The sequence below is a fragment of the Magallana gigas genome, chromosome 6 (genome assembly GCF_963853765.1).
Source record: "Magallana gigas chromosome 6, xbMagGiga1.1, whole genome shotgun sequence".
NCBI classification, from domain to species: domain Eukaryota; kingdom Metazoa; phylum Mollusca; class Bivalvia; order Ostreida; family Ostreidae; genus Magallana; species Magallana gigas.
In genome coordinates, this window is record NC_088858.1 from 24,314,452 (window position 1) to 24,327,889 (window position 13,438).

At 32.5% G+C, this 13,438-nt stretch overlaps 1 protein-coding gene across 2 annotated transcripts; it reads right to left on the reverse strand.

Moving 5' to 3' along the window:
- Positions 1-894: 894 nt before the first annotated feature.
- LOC105320607 (uncharacterized protein PF3D7_1120000) lies at positions 895-13,303 on the reverse strand. 2 transcript variants are annotated; one of them, XM_034470388.2, is made up of 12 exons: positions 13,165-13,303; positions 11,599-11,692; positions 11,291-11,399; positions 10,337-10,441; positions 5,192-5,256; positions 4,360-4,446; positions 3,955-4,151; positions 3,288-3,465; positions 3,081-3,110; positions 1,841-1,983; positions 1,518-1,686; positions 895-1,069 (listed from the first exon to the last, which is right to left on the reverse strand). In XM_034470388.2, exons 1-12 carry the CDS (start codon positions 13,227-13,229, stop codon positions 998-1,000), a joined length of 1,314 nt encoding a protein of 437 aa, XP_034326279.2. In that variant the 5' UTR covers positions 13,230-13,303; the 3' UTR covers positions 895-997. The 2 variants fall into 2 exon arrangements, with proteins under 2 accessions (XP_034326279.2, XP_034326280.2); XM_034470389.2 differs by lacking the exon at positions 3,081-3,110.
- Between the last annotated feature and the right edge of the window lie 135 nt (positions 13,304-13,438).

Below are 13,438 nucleotides of genomic sequence, written 5' to 3' on the forward strand. Positions count from 1 at the left end.
AGGTACATTTAGAAATGAGCTGAATAAAACTCATGCTAAGTTGTTGCACAATCATTTTCCGCCAAATATCAAACCTACTAAATATAATATGTGTACTGTATATGACTACGGTATGTCAAAGGTCATAGATTTTTATAATAAAAGAAAATCATTAACCAAAGAAATTGTTGCTAATCCTAAAGTACTGTATTGCCATCTCAATCATGTTTCCGGTATTCTACACCATGTGACTCATTTTATCACAAAAGTATATACCGGTACTGTGGTTTCATCAATATTCGTTGAATACCAATTTTCGTTGATTTCGTTGTTAAGTTTATCTTTGAAGTTATATATTCATTGAACTGCAATTTCCACTAATATTTTGTATTGATAGGGTTATTGGCCACGAATTTATGTATCTCCTTGAAACTGTGATTTTCACTTTACCCACGAAAATTGATACCCTTGAATATTAATGAAATCACAGTACTTGGTATAGTTAGTGTGGTTCGAATTTATAATTAAGGGGAAATATTAATTACAAGTAAAGTACAATTTACAATTTCAAGGATGCGTGAATTCTTGGACAATAGCCTTACCAATAAGGCTTTTTTTATGTTTCTTATATCAATGAACATTCAATTTCACATAGAATCATCTCAACGAGTGGTGTTCAATAAATATATTAAAATGAGGAAACTACAGTATTGCAACATGGAAATTGTATTGTTCTAGCTGTCAGATTTTGTTAAACTACTGATTATCCCCAAATGCAGAGTGCATATATTAAGATCAAATCAGTTGCTGCTGATCGGAGAAACTAATCTAAGGGGTGTTAAGGACCCCTAAACATGCATTCTGACTTAATGAATCAGTTCCATAAATTGGCATATAAAAATAATTTCCTATATGTAGTTTTTTCAAATTTTATTTCCACAATATTTTACTAATTAATATTACACAATACAGGAAATTAATGTGCCGGTACCACAATAATGATTTCTTTTTTAACAGTTCAAGATTTTGCATACTTTTCCTCTAAATAGTCCACCCACTGTTGCAGTGATTTCTTCTCTGCAGCTGGTTCCTATAACCCAAAAATGAAAAAAAAAGAAAAAAAAAAAAGCTAAAAATTGATTTGATTTTGTTCTGTATACAAAATCCATTATTGCATAAAATTATCCAAATATAGGATCTTTCATATTGAATTTCAAAAATAGATACATGTACAAGTAGAATTACATAGAGTCCTAGTACATACATGTATATATTAAATTAGCGGTTACGAAAAAATGATTTTTCCAGAGTGCAGTCAAAAGATTAAAATTATGTATATATAATGGATTGGACATCCTCTGCTTGCTAATCTTTTCATGTTTCTTAGAAGATGTTATGAATGTAGAAGTAAATAAACTCTTGTATTGCAATTTCCTTTTTTATACTGTGACCAAAGAAGAAATTAGGGCAGGATTTGAGATGAAAATTTTCAATTCCAAACTAGTTACTTGATGCCAAAATTGTTGGCTCAGACTTACATCAACATCCATTATATTGTCATCTCCGTAGCCTCCATGGACACTGACAAGGGACACACTACCTTCCTGGGGGTAGGTCTTAGGTACAGAGAGGGTACAAATTACAGTCCCTCGTTTCCCCAAAAGGACCCTCACAACACCTTCTTCTTGAATCCAGTCAACTGCATGTCTTAAAAAAAATAATTTAAATCTTTATATCCCATAAATTCTATTACAGAGTTGATAATCTAAGATTATTTTTTCCAAAAAGAGACTTGTATTCTAGAATTTTTTGTCAATTATCATTTAATATTAAAGCTTGTTTAAATTCGTAAATGAGGTACCTTTCTGAGAGTTTTTTGATCTCGGATACGATTGGTTGATACGAGGCCCATCTCTCCCTCAGGTTGCAGATCAACAAAACTGGGTCATTCTTCTCCACAGCTGTCCTAATGAGGTCATCCATGGGTAGTGACTCAATATTTACCTATACATAGGTAGGTAACATCAAATATGAAAATTCTATTGAATATTTCTTAATAAATGTACAGGTCTAATGAAATCGGATATGGTAATTATTTAATTGATGATAATCCAATAACTGTGTTTCTTTCACACCTGTACAATTTGTAAATAAACAAAATTGGAACAGTGTATGTGCTAATATGAATTGAATAGATATTCAGTGTAACGGTACCTTTTAATTTGTGATTTTTAGACTTCATCACAAGATTTATATATGCATCATGTTATTGATAATATACAAATAAAATAAGAATCTTTAAAACATCACTATTAATACAGTAGTGTTTTATTATAATAGCAAACAAACTATTATAAGCACTAAAAAAAAACATACAACACGAGCAATGTAATTCAATCCAAATGTTTTTAAATCTTAAGTTGATGAACTTTTTGAATGGGATAGACCATAAACAAAATTTTATAAAATTGAACATTCGTTAATCAAGAAAAAGTGCATTCATTTTAAATGCTTAAAGGGGCATGGTCACAATTTTGGTCAAATTTTGTTTTTCTGTTTTTATTATTAACAATGCTGTAGAAATGCATTTCTAATGATTAACTGAAATTTGAGAGTCAGTTGTTAAGTTATAAGCAAGATAAGGAGCTCAGAATTCTTTGTCATGTAAACAAGGCTTGTGCCCTGTTTTTACATAGGAAAAAATCTTTTCAAGCTGATTTGTCTATCTTTTTATTCATTTTTAGCATAAATGAACAATTTCTATAATGTTAACATATTCATATTTAGGTAAAAAAATTGGAATTTTTACTTCGGCATTCAAAATGTAAACAAAAGCTTTGTTTACATAGCAAAGAATTGCAAGCTCTGTAACTCACCTATAACTCAACAAATGACACTCAAAATTTACTTACCTATTAAAAATGCATTACTGAAGCATTGTAACCATTAAAATCGTAAAAAAAATTTTTGCCCAAAATTGTGACCATGCCCCTATAATACATGCATACAATGTTCTAAATTCAGAAAAAGTTTCTACTTTAATACATGTATAACCAATGACTATAACTTGTAATTTAAAAAAAATGATTTAATTGGCTTACATAAAACCTATTAGTGTTAAAAGTTTGAACCTAAAATAAAAATTTGTAAAAAAAATTCTTTGGTTTCAAAAGATGTACTATGTGTATTACATTATGATACATTTGCATTTATCAATACATTCATTTATTCATTCATTTATTCTATCTCTCTTTCTTTCTTTCTTTCTCTTATTGGACTCTACAAGTGAATTATAATTAACAATGTACCTCAGCTCCTGTAAGATGTACTCTGCCACTGAGATCAACAGCAAAATGCATTGTGAGATTAAGACTGGCATCCTCTTCTCCTTCAGGTATAAATTCCAGTCGGATTGAATCTGGATCCTCAACAGGAAGTTCCCGGAGTCCGGATAAAGTTTTGATATAATTCAACAGCTCAGTATTCCTGTAAAATTTGGTTTGATAGATAAAAAAAAAAAAGACAAACCCATATATGATTTTATAAATGATAACATTTAAATTCCTTTGTACTTTACAGTGAATAATTTTTTTTTATAGTTCCTTAATATAAATTAGACTGCAAAAACCAGTACATTTGTTTGTTATGTTTGTATAATCTGCTTCCCTTCCGTGATAAATACAGTCCCTGATATGTGGGGTTTTTTTTTCCACATTGGACATCCGTTGCAAGTATGGTGAGCAAATGCAAAAACTAGGAAAGTAAAAGGTTTAACAGCAAGGCTAACTTACTGGTTAAAACAACAAAACAATGATATACATTTACATATACCATTAATCATATTTCCGAAAGTCTGCAGTTTGATATGACCAACTATACATATTGTACAAAATCATTGATATTAGCACTTCTAAGCTCAAAAATACTGTACACCCAAAAAATGCAGAAAAAGTTAATATTTCAAGACATCCTCACTCTTTGATTTTTTCCTTCAGAACTGCGGCTCTTTTCGCTGTGATGGTTTGAGACTTCTGCTTGCTTTGTTCCCGCTCGTTCAGCTTGTCTTTGACAGCTGCTAGTTTTACGTGCAGTCTGTGCTGATTAGTTTTGGCCTCAGTGAGAGAGACTTGGTGTTTTGCTGTTTCTGATTCAACTCTTTCAGTTGCTTCTCTCTGCAGGATAAGATTAGTTTACAATATCATGCTGTACTAATATTTCAAATCATATTTTTTTTTCGTGAGATCTTTGATAATAAAATTTACCTGTAAATATACAATTACATGTAAATATGTTCATTTTTAGAAAATTTATGTTTTTATCTGAGAGAGAGAGAGAGAGAGAGAGAGAGAGAGAGAGAGAGAGAGAGAGAGAGAATTTTACCTGACTTTGAATAGCTTCTTTCAGATTTGTCGGGATAGATACATTGGCTACATTGGCTTTTTTCTTAAGTTCTTCCAACTCTTTTTTCTGAAACATAAACTCTATTTAGCTGATGCTAAGCTTTTAAAATATAGGGAATATAAGACATTCACATTTTTACAAGGACCCCATTCAAAATAATATGGGTGCCAAAATTGGCAACAAATATCAAGTGAAAATTACATCTACCAAAATCTTTTCAAAGGGTCTTAAGTACATGTAAAATGAAAACTTGCAGGTATTTTAATTTGTTCTGTCTAGAGGATCAAATGTTATGGAAACATTATCTGTTTCTCCTTTGTACCAAAATATTGAGACAGAATAATATAGCTAAAAATTCTGTAGCAAGGATAGAATCATTAAGGTGGTATGGGACACTTTCATGTTGTGACGGATTGTTTATCGAAGTAAACAATAAAATAAGGTGTAATAATATAAGTAGTTTCTTTCAAAAAATGGTCACCTAACTCCGTAGCGCAGTGGGTTAGAGGGTTTACTACGAACCTGTAAGTCATGAGTTCGAATCCCTCTGGGGGTTTTACAATTTTTACCTTTTCAAATATTTTTAAAAGCTATTTTTTGGTTAAATATTGTAAAATTTGAAAATTCTAAACCAGTGAAAATTTTTCAATTATATAGTACTTTAATCTACATTAACATCGACATACCGGTATGTCCCATACCACCTTAAAGTTAACAGTTTAATTTTCATATTTGATTAGAAATATTGTTTTAAATCATATGTAAAATATGGAAGTACATCAATATATTCAAATGATGAAAACAGAAATACCTTTTGCTCTCTCTTTAAAACAATCTCCTTTAGTTCTGAAATCTTTGTCTTCAACATTTCATAACCTAAAACATAGGTAATCATAGATTACTAAGCTCACCGAGACGGAGCATCACCCTTATGAGACATCACCTTCATAAGACCACCTTTATCATTTTATATGAAAATCATACTTTATGATCTTGGATATTCATGGATTCTGTTTTGACAAAATATTGTATATCATCTGATAATTTTTTTTATGATAATCATATGTTCATATGTTAATCAATTCAATGATATAAAATTAAATATTGCATCATGTCATATTTATAATATATATCATATAATACAATAAAATACCGTAATAAACAATAATGAGATATGATATTGTAACGTATGATATGACATTGTATTATGTTATACCTTATTGTATTTGATCACATAATACAATATCATAAAATATAATACAAAATAGTATTATATTACAATATCATATTACATAATACATCATAACATTGAAACATGATATTATATTGTATAAATAACAATATCATATAATACAATTTCATGTGATATGATAATATATCATATAAACCAATATCATATCATACAATATTGTATGATACAATACAATATTATATTACAATATCATTTAATACAATTTCATGTGATATAATTCTATATTACTGAAACCAATATCATTATATGATACAATATAATAGAATATACAATATTGTATCATAGGATACAATATAATATTTTGCAATATCTTATGTAATTGTATCATTTGATAAAATAATAAATTAAAAATACAATATAATATTATACAATATTGTATCATAATATACAATACTATACATAACAATATCATGATACAATATCATATCATATCAAAACAAGAGGCCCATGGGCCACATCGCTCACCTGAGGAACAATAGGTATGATAAAATCAGCTTAATGGAGTCATAATACAAACTATCTGGACAATATACAATAATACATGTTGATCCTGTATAAATAAAATCCATTTTTCCCCTGGATATTCTTATGTTTACAATCATTAGTCCCTTCTCTAACAGGATGATTTTATAGTCATATCATATGTTGAGTATTGCAGTTCTCAAAAAGATCCTTAACAATTGTTTATATATGGGATATAAACGTACATAAACTCTGAACCTTCTTGTGAGGCCTAAGAATTGTCCTGGGGCCAAAGTCTTAACAATTATAAAGAATCATCTGGCTGATTAGTTTCTGAGAAGAAGATTTTTAAAGATTTACTCTATATATTCCTTTGTTAAACTTTGACCCCCCTACCCATTGTGGCCCCACCCTACCCCTGGGGATCATGATTTTCACAACTATGAATCTACACTACCTGATGATGCTTCCACACAAGTGTCAGCTTTACTGGCTGATTAGTTTCTGAGAAGAAGATTTTTAAAGATTTACTTTATATATTCCTATGTAAAACTTCGACACCCCATTGTGGCCCCACCCTACCCCCGGGGGTCATGATTTTCACAACTTTGAATCTACACTACCTGAGGATGCTTCCACACAAGTTTCAGCTTTACTGGCTGATTAGTTTCTGAGAAAAAGATTTTTAAAGATTTACTCTATATATTCCTATTTTAAATTTCGACCCCCAATTGTGGCCCCACCCTACCCTCGGGGGTCATGATTTTCACAAATTAGAATCTACACTACCTGAGGATGCTTCCACACAAGTTTCAGCTTTCCTGGTCTTATGGTTCATGAGAAGAAGATTTTTTAAGATTTACTCTGTATATTCCTATGTTAAACTTCGACCCCCCATTGTGGCCCCATCCTACCCCGGGGGTCATGATTTTCACAAATTAGAATCTACACTACCTGAGGATGCTTCCACACAAGTTTCAGCTTTCCTGGTCTTATGGTTCATGAGAAGAAGATTTTTAAAGATTTACTCTATATATTCCTATTTTAAATTTCGACCCCCAATTGTGGCCCCACCCTACCCTCGGGGGTCATGATTTTCACAAATTAGAATCTACACTACCTGAGGATGCTTCCACACAAGTTTCAGCTTTCCTGGTCTTATGGTTCATGAGAAGAAGATTTTCAAAGATTTACTCTGTATATTCCTATGTTAAACTTCGACCCCCCATTGTGGCCCCATCCTACCCCGGGGGTCATAATTTTCACAAATTAGAATCTACACTACCTGAGGATGCTTCCACACAAGTTTCAGCTTTCCTGGTCTTATGGTTCATGAGAAGAAGATTTTTAAAGATTTACTCTATATATTCCTCTGTTAAATTTCGACCCCCCATTATGGCCCCACCCTACCCTCGGGCGTCATGATTTTCACAAATTAGAATCTACACTACCTGAGGATGCTTCCACACAAGTTTCAGCTTTCCTGGTCTTATGGTTCATGAGAAAAAGATTTTCAAAGATTTACTCTGTATATTCCTATGTAAAACTTCGACCCCCCATTGTGGCCCCACCCTACCCCCGGGGGTCATGATTTTCACAAATTAGAATCTACACTACCTGAGGATGCTTCTACACAAGTTTCAGCTTTCCTGGTCTTATGGTTCATGAGAAGAAGATTTTTGAAAATTTCTCGAAAATTTTCATAAACTCCTAATTATCTCCCTTTGCAAAAGGGCGTGATCCTTAATTTTCACAAATGTAAATCCCCTTAGGCTAAGGATGCTTTGTGCCAAGTTTGGTTGAAATTGGCCCAGTGGTTCTTGAGAAGATGTTGAAAATGTGAAAAGTTTACAGACAGACGGACAGACGGACAGACAGACAGACGGACAGACGGACGGACGGACAGACAGACAGACGGACGACAGACAAAATGTGATCAGAATAGCTCACTTGAGCTTTCAGCTCAGGTGAGCTAAAAATTGATACAATATCATATTGTATCGTATAACTTTTTATAATACAACATATGATATCATATTGTATCATATCAAACAATATTGTTTCATATCATACAATACTATATCATAGGAATCATGTGATAACATTTATCAACAAACACATCTATCTATCGATCTGGTTTGAGTGAGGTAGGAGATTTCTTTAGCATCCTTGATAATGGAGATCAGGCTCTGCATCTGAAGCAACCTCTGCGTTTAATTTATAAAAAAGTTAAATCAACTATGCAAGCTTTCATCTATAAAACATGTGACCTGTTCCAAAAAACTAAACCTCATCCAGCATCCGAAACCTATGACTCAGATTCAGCATTCAAGGCCATCAGGTGCATTGGTATCATAAGACGCATCATCCATGCAAGTTTGGTGAAGTTTGGACCAGTAATAACTAAGATATCTTCATCAGAGGGCACTAGCAATTAAAACCTTTACTTCCTCCAGCATCCGCAACCTATGGCTCAGATTCAGCATCCATGCCTGTCAGGTGCATCTGTATCATAAGACACACCATCCATTCAAGTTTGGTGAAGTTAGGACCTGTAATAACTAAGATTAATTTTTTAGCATCCTTGATAATGGAGATCAAGCTCTGCATCTGAAGCTACCTCTGCGATTCATTCATATTACAGTTAAATCAACTATGCAAGTTTGAAATAGTACTATCATCTATTAAACATGTGACCTGTTCCAAAAAACTTAAACTTTATCCAGCATCCGAAACCTATGGCTCACACTCAGCATTCAAGCCTGTCAGGTGCATCAGTATCATAAGACACATCATCCATGGAAGTCTGGTGAAGTAAGGACAAGTAATAACTAAGATATCATCATCAGAGGGCACCTGTTTCAAAAACTTTATTTAACCAGCTCTTAAAACCTTAACCTCCTCCAGCATCCCAATCCTATTGCTCAGATTCAGCATTCAAGCTTATCAGGTGCATCAGTATCATAAGACGCACCATCCATACAAGTTTGGTGAAGTTAGGACCAGTAGTAACTAAGATATAATCATCAGAGGGCACCTGCAACAAAAACTTTAACCAGCTCTAAAAACCTTAACCTCTTCCAGCATCCGAAACCTATTGCTCATATTCAGCATTCAAACCTGTCTGGTGCATCAGTATCATAAGACACGCCATCCATGCAAGTTTTGTGAAGTTAGGACCAGTAGTAACTTAGATATTGCTATCAATGGGCACCTGCAACAAAAACTTTAACCTGCTCCAAAAACCTTAACCTCCTCCAGCATCCGAAACCTATAGCTCAGATTCAGCACTCAAACCTGTCTGGTGCATCAGTATCATAAGACACGCCATCCATGCAAGTTTGGTGAAGTACGGACCAGCAGTAACTAAGATATTGCTATCAAAGGGCACCTGCAACAAAAACTTTAACCTGGTCCAACAACCTTAACCTCCTCCAGCATCTGAAATTTAGGACCCAGATTCAGCATCCAAGTCTTTCAAGTCCATAAGTAGGTCCAGATGCATCATCCATGCAAGTTTGGTGAAGACATGACAAGTAATAGCTTAGATACAGGACCTGCAACAAAAACTTTAACCAGGTCCGGACGCCGACGCCGACGCCGACGCCACCGCCGACGCCGACGCCGAGGGTATAGCATAAGCTCTCCTTGACTTTGTCTCGGTGAGCTAATAAAAAGAGTGACTGTAAAAGCCTCCTAACAATTCATATTATATAATATGCTTTGCATTTGCTTATGGCACAAGTCAGAGACTTCAATATTCACTAATATACACTCATCATCTTATATAAATATATATACAGTGCATGTTAAGGTATATACCATACTGTACGTGCTTTTTTAAATGCCAAAAACAGTGATAAATTTGATTTCCATTGTACATGTACATGATTTGAATTTTTTTTAAATGTGTCCAGTGTTTATGGGTATAAATCAAAGAAATTGGAGATTTGTCACAGTATAAAGAAAGATAACTCCTGTGTACTCAAATTACTTAAATACTGGTACATGAAAAGTGATTTCATCTTTGACAATATACATTGTACATGTATAATCTTACCTTATCACAAAAGAATATCAACACTTGAAATATTCACAATGAAATTAAAGCAAATAATAAATTGTAAGTTTTATATAACATGTACCACTAGGCTCATGAAGGGTATTTCTCAATTTTTTTTATTCTGATATGTCATCATTCATAAAACATTTCAAGTATTTTAAAAAGAAGTGTTCACTCACTCTCCTCTGCACAGGCTGCGAGTTCTTCAGCAGTTGTCTTCTCTTGGTCTATGGACTCTTTACAGTTCTTAAGGCGCTGAGTAACCTCCTGCATTTGTTGGTCCTCTAATATACACAATTATAAAAACAGTCAGTATTACCAAAAACAAATTAGTTTTCTCTTCCTATTTATTAACTTGTTTGATTGAAAACTCACATTTCATAACACATGTTCATGTGTTATTTTATACAGGTAATTGTTATGGTACACATGTAAATAAAAAAAAATTACCATTAAAAAGCAAATTTAAAAAAAAAATAAAAAATTCAATTTATTTATTATTTAAAGATATTTTACAATTTTTCCTGACCCAGTATAATATCTGATCAAAAACCATCCTAATATATACTTAAAGAGTATGCAAACCCGACTGTTGACCAAGGGAGACTGGGAGTTTTTGACAATGCATATTTACCAGCAATACAAGGATGAATAAAGATAAAATGGATACACATATGTAGAGAAAAATGACATCTGACTATATCTATATATGGAGTTAGGGGACAAATCCTTAATATTAACATACTGCCCACCCAAGTTTTGTCATGTATTTCTTAGCATATACTTATTGCAAACTGTACATGTACCTGACTGTATCTGTATATATATTAAAAACAACAATTCTTAATAAGGCCTAAAAAAAAAAGAAGTTGTGTGTTTAGGGTAACCCGACCTAACCTACAAAAATGCCCCGATCCTACCATTTTTTGATGTCTGTTTTTATCTGATTGTGAATTTTATATTATTTCTATTAAGAAATCCGTTTTTAAATATGAGTCAAACAAACTTCTTAGGATTCATGCAGAAAAAAAAATATGGTAAAATAAAAAAAAATCCCTACCTACCTAACCTAATTTTTTTATCAGTGTTACCCTAAACACACAATTTTTTTTATAGGTTTATTTGTAGTTCACCTGATTCTTTCTGGGTTGGCCAGCTCTGAATGTCCTGGCACAAGTATTTAAAAAACATATCCTTTGAAATTGTTTGCACTGAAAATGCTTTCTTGATCTGTATCTTTTCCTGAAAAAAACCCCAACAACACAAATTTGAAAACACAAATTTAAAACACCATTTTTTTAAGAACTGAATTTAAATTCACCATAACCGGTTATTTACATTTGATTTCATATTAAAGGTGTCAAATGTTCATCCCAATAAAACTATATATTAAAGTGATATTTCATTTTAGATTTATAAATTAAAAGTGGTACAAATTAACCTGGTTTAGTTGGGATAACTTGGCACGCAACTCTTTCCCATCGATGTCTTCTACATCCTCAAAAAACCTGTGGTTTTCTGCCATATCTATGAACCTAGAGAATATAAAGAATAATGTAATTGTTGGTTATAAAATATATAAATGTTTATCAACAAGTAAGCAATCCCCTAGCCAAAGTTAATTTAAAGATTTTGTATCCAAATTCAATTTATTTTGACAGAAAACTCTTGGTTTCAAAGCTGCCCATCACTTTCGCGTCAGGAGGGTGCTGAGATTATCATGAGCGGATCAAGTTTAGATATGAGAACAAAGTTGAAACTGCTTCAATGAGCAACCAATATGTTGAAAAAAGAAAAGTCACCTGCTTTAGTGTAAAATAATTAAAAACTATGCGGGCTTTGATTATCAAACAGTGACTTGTCAATGTTATCTATACTCTGTCCCAAGATATCCTGGATTCACATTTGCCTTAATTGCTTGATATTTATAAATACCTCATGGTTCAAATGATGTTCATTCAAAAGTATGAAAAATTTCCAAGATTTCTCAGTCAAAACGCCCCTGTTAGCTTAACAGGTTTCAATACAATGCTAAAAAATGTGATGTCTACGGGGATTTTGTATTGCAGCAAGCCCGGATGATAACGTTGAAAAATTGTGTGATGTATTCCGAGTGTATTCCGAATGGAGAAAAGTGTAAACATTCCCCATTATAAATCTCCCTAAGGAATCCATTTTCGTTCCTGTGAATTTTTCCGAGTGAAAGATGATAATGTGTCAATGAAATTATCTTGGAAATAATCCCTTTCAACTATTTCAATTGCACTTCTTTCACAGGTATGTGAATTTTTATTATAAATCGTCCAAATGTGCTGCATAAATATCTTGGGAAAGACTTTAAGTGTATAGTACAATTCGGCCTATATGTCGATATATGCATCGCATCGACATATGCCCCGAAAATATGGTATGTGTTTGTTTGTAGGCTTGTAGGAGTTGATAATCTCTCTGCAGGAGAGGAGAGTGGGGGAATATATATAAGACAAATTTGTAATGAAATTCAGATGGCAGAACAAATAAATTATTAGTTTTATTTAAAAATTTAAAAAGCGAGTCCACCACTGACTCTTCAAAGTGAAGAGTCTATATAATTATATACATGTAGATTCAGCTTTTTTAATGTTCTATTTTATGGCTAGGCACATGGGACTCGTCACAATCTCTTTTTCTTCTTACTCTTTGATCAAGTATTTTGGAGTATTTCAGTGGTCGAAACCATAGGCACATGATTTTTTTTTACTATAATCAGTCGTTCAAGCAGAGACATAAACATGATAAATAACATTTATTTATGTCTCTGGTTCAAGCCAAAGATACAAAATTATACCATCCCTCTACACATCAATACACAATAAAAAATACCAATTAATACATGGTGGATTGATATCACCAAAATTACAACCTGGAACAATAAAAACACCATTAACTAGGCTATCTTTGAATAAGCAAATCAAATAAGAACTTGATGCTGAAAAAAATCTTAAATCACATGTTAGATATCTTTTACTTTTGGATTTCTTCATTTGATTGATGTGTAGGCCTAGCACTTGTTTCGTCCATTGCGGTCGACATTGCCGTTCAAAATTCCCGCTATAAAACTAATCGATAACCTAATAAACACTTTTGGTTTGATAAAAATGTACCCTGCATATTTTTAATGCAAAAATAGTTAAATAATATTATTGAAAATATATATTGAAAATTTCTTTAATGTTACGTTAGGCCTATTTTATCTTATCTTCAAACTTTGAATATTGAAAGTTTATAAGTTTATCGATTCT

Bases quoted from the DNA above. Each gene is read 5' to 3' on its own strand.
- LOC105320607 (XM_034470388.2), bottom strand. From the start codon at position 13,229: ATGTCGACCGCAATGGACGAAACAAGTGCTAGGCCTACACATCAATCA. The intron at 4,447-5,191 runs GTATTTCTGTTT...TTTATGTTTCAG, and splicing joins TTTTAAAGAGAGAGCAAAAG to AAAAAAGAGTTGGAAGAACT. The intron at 4,152-4,359 runs GTAAAATTCTCT...CTTATCCTGCAG, and splicing joins AAGAAGCTATTCAAAGTCAG to AGAGAAGCAACTGAAAGAGT.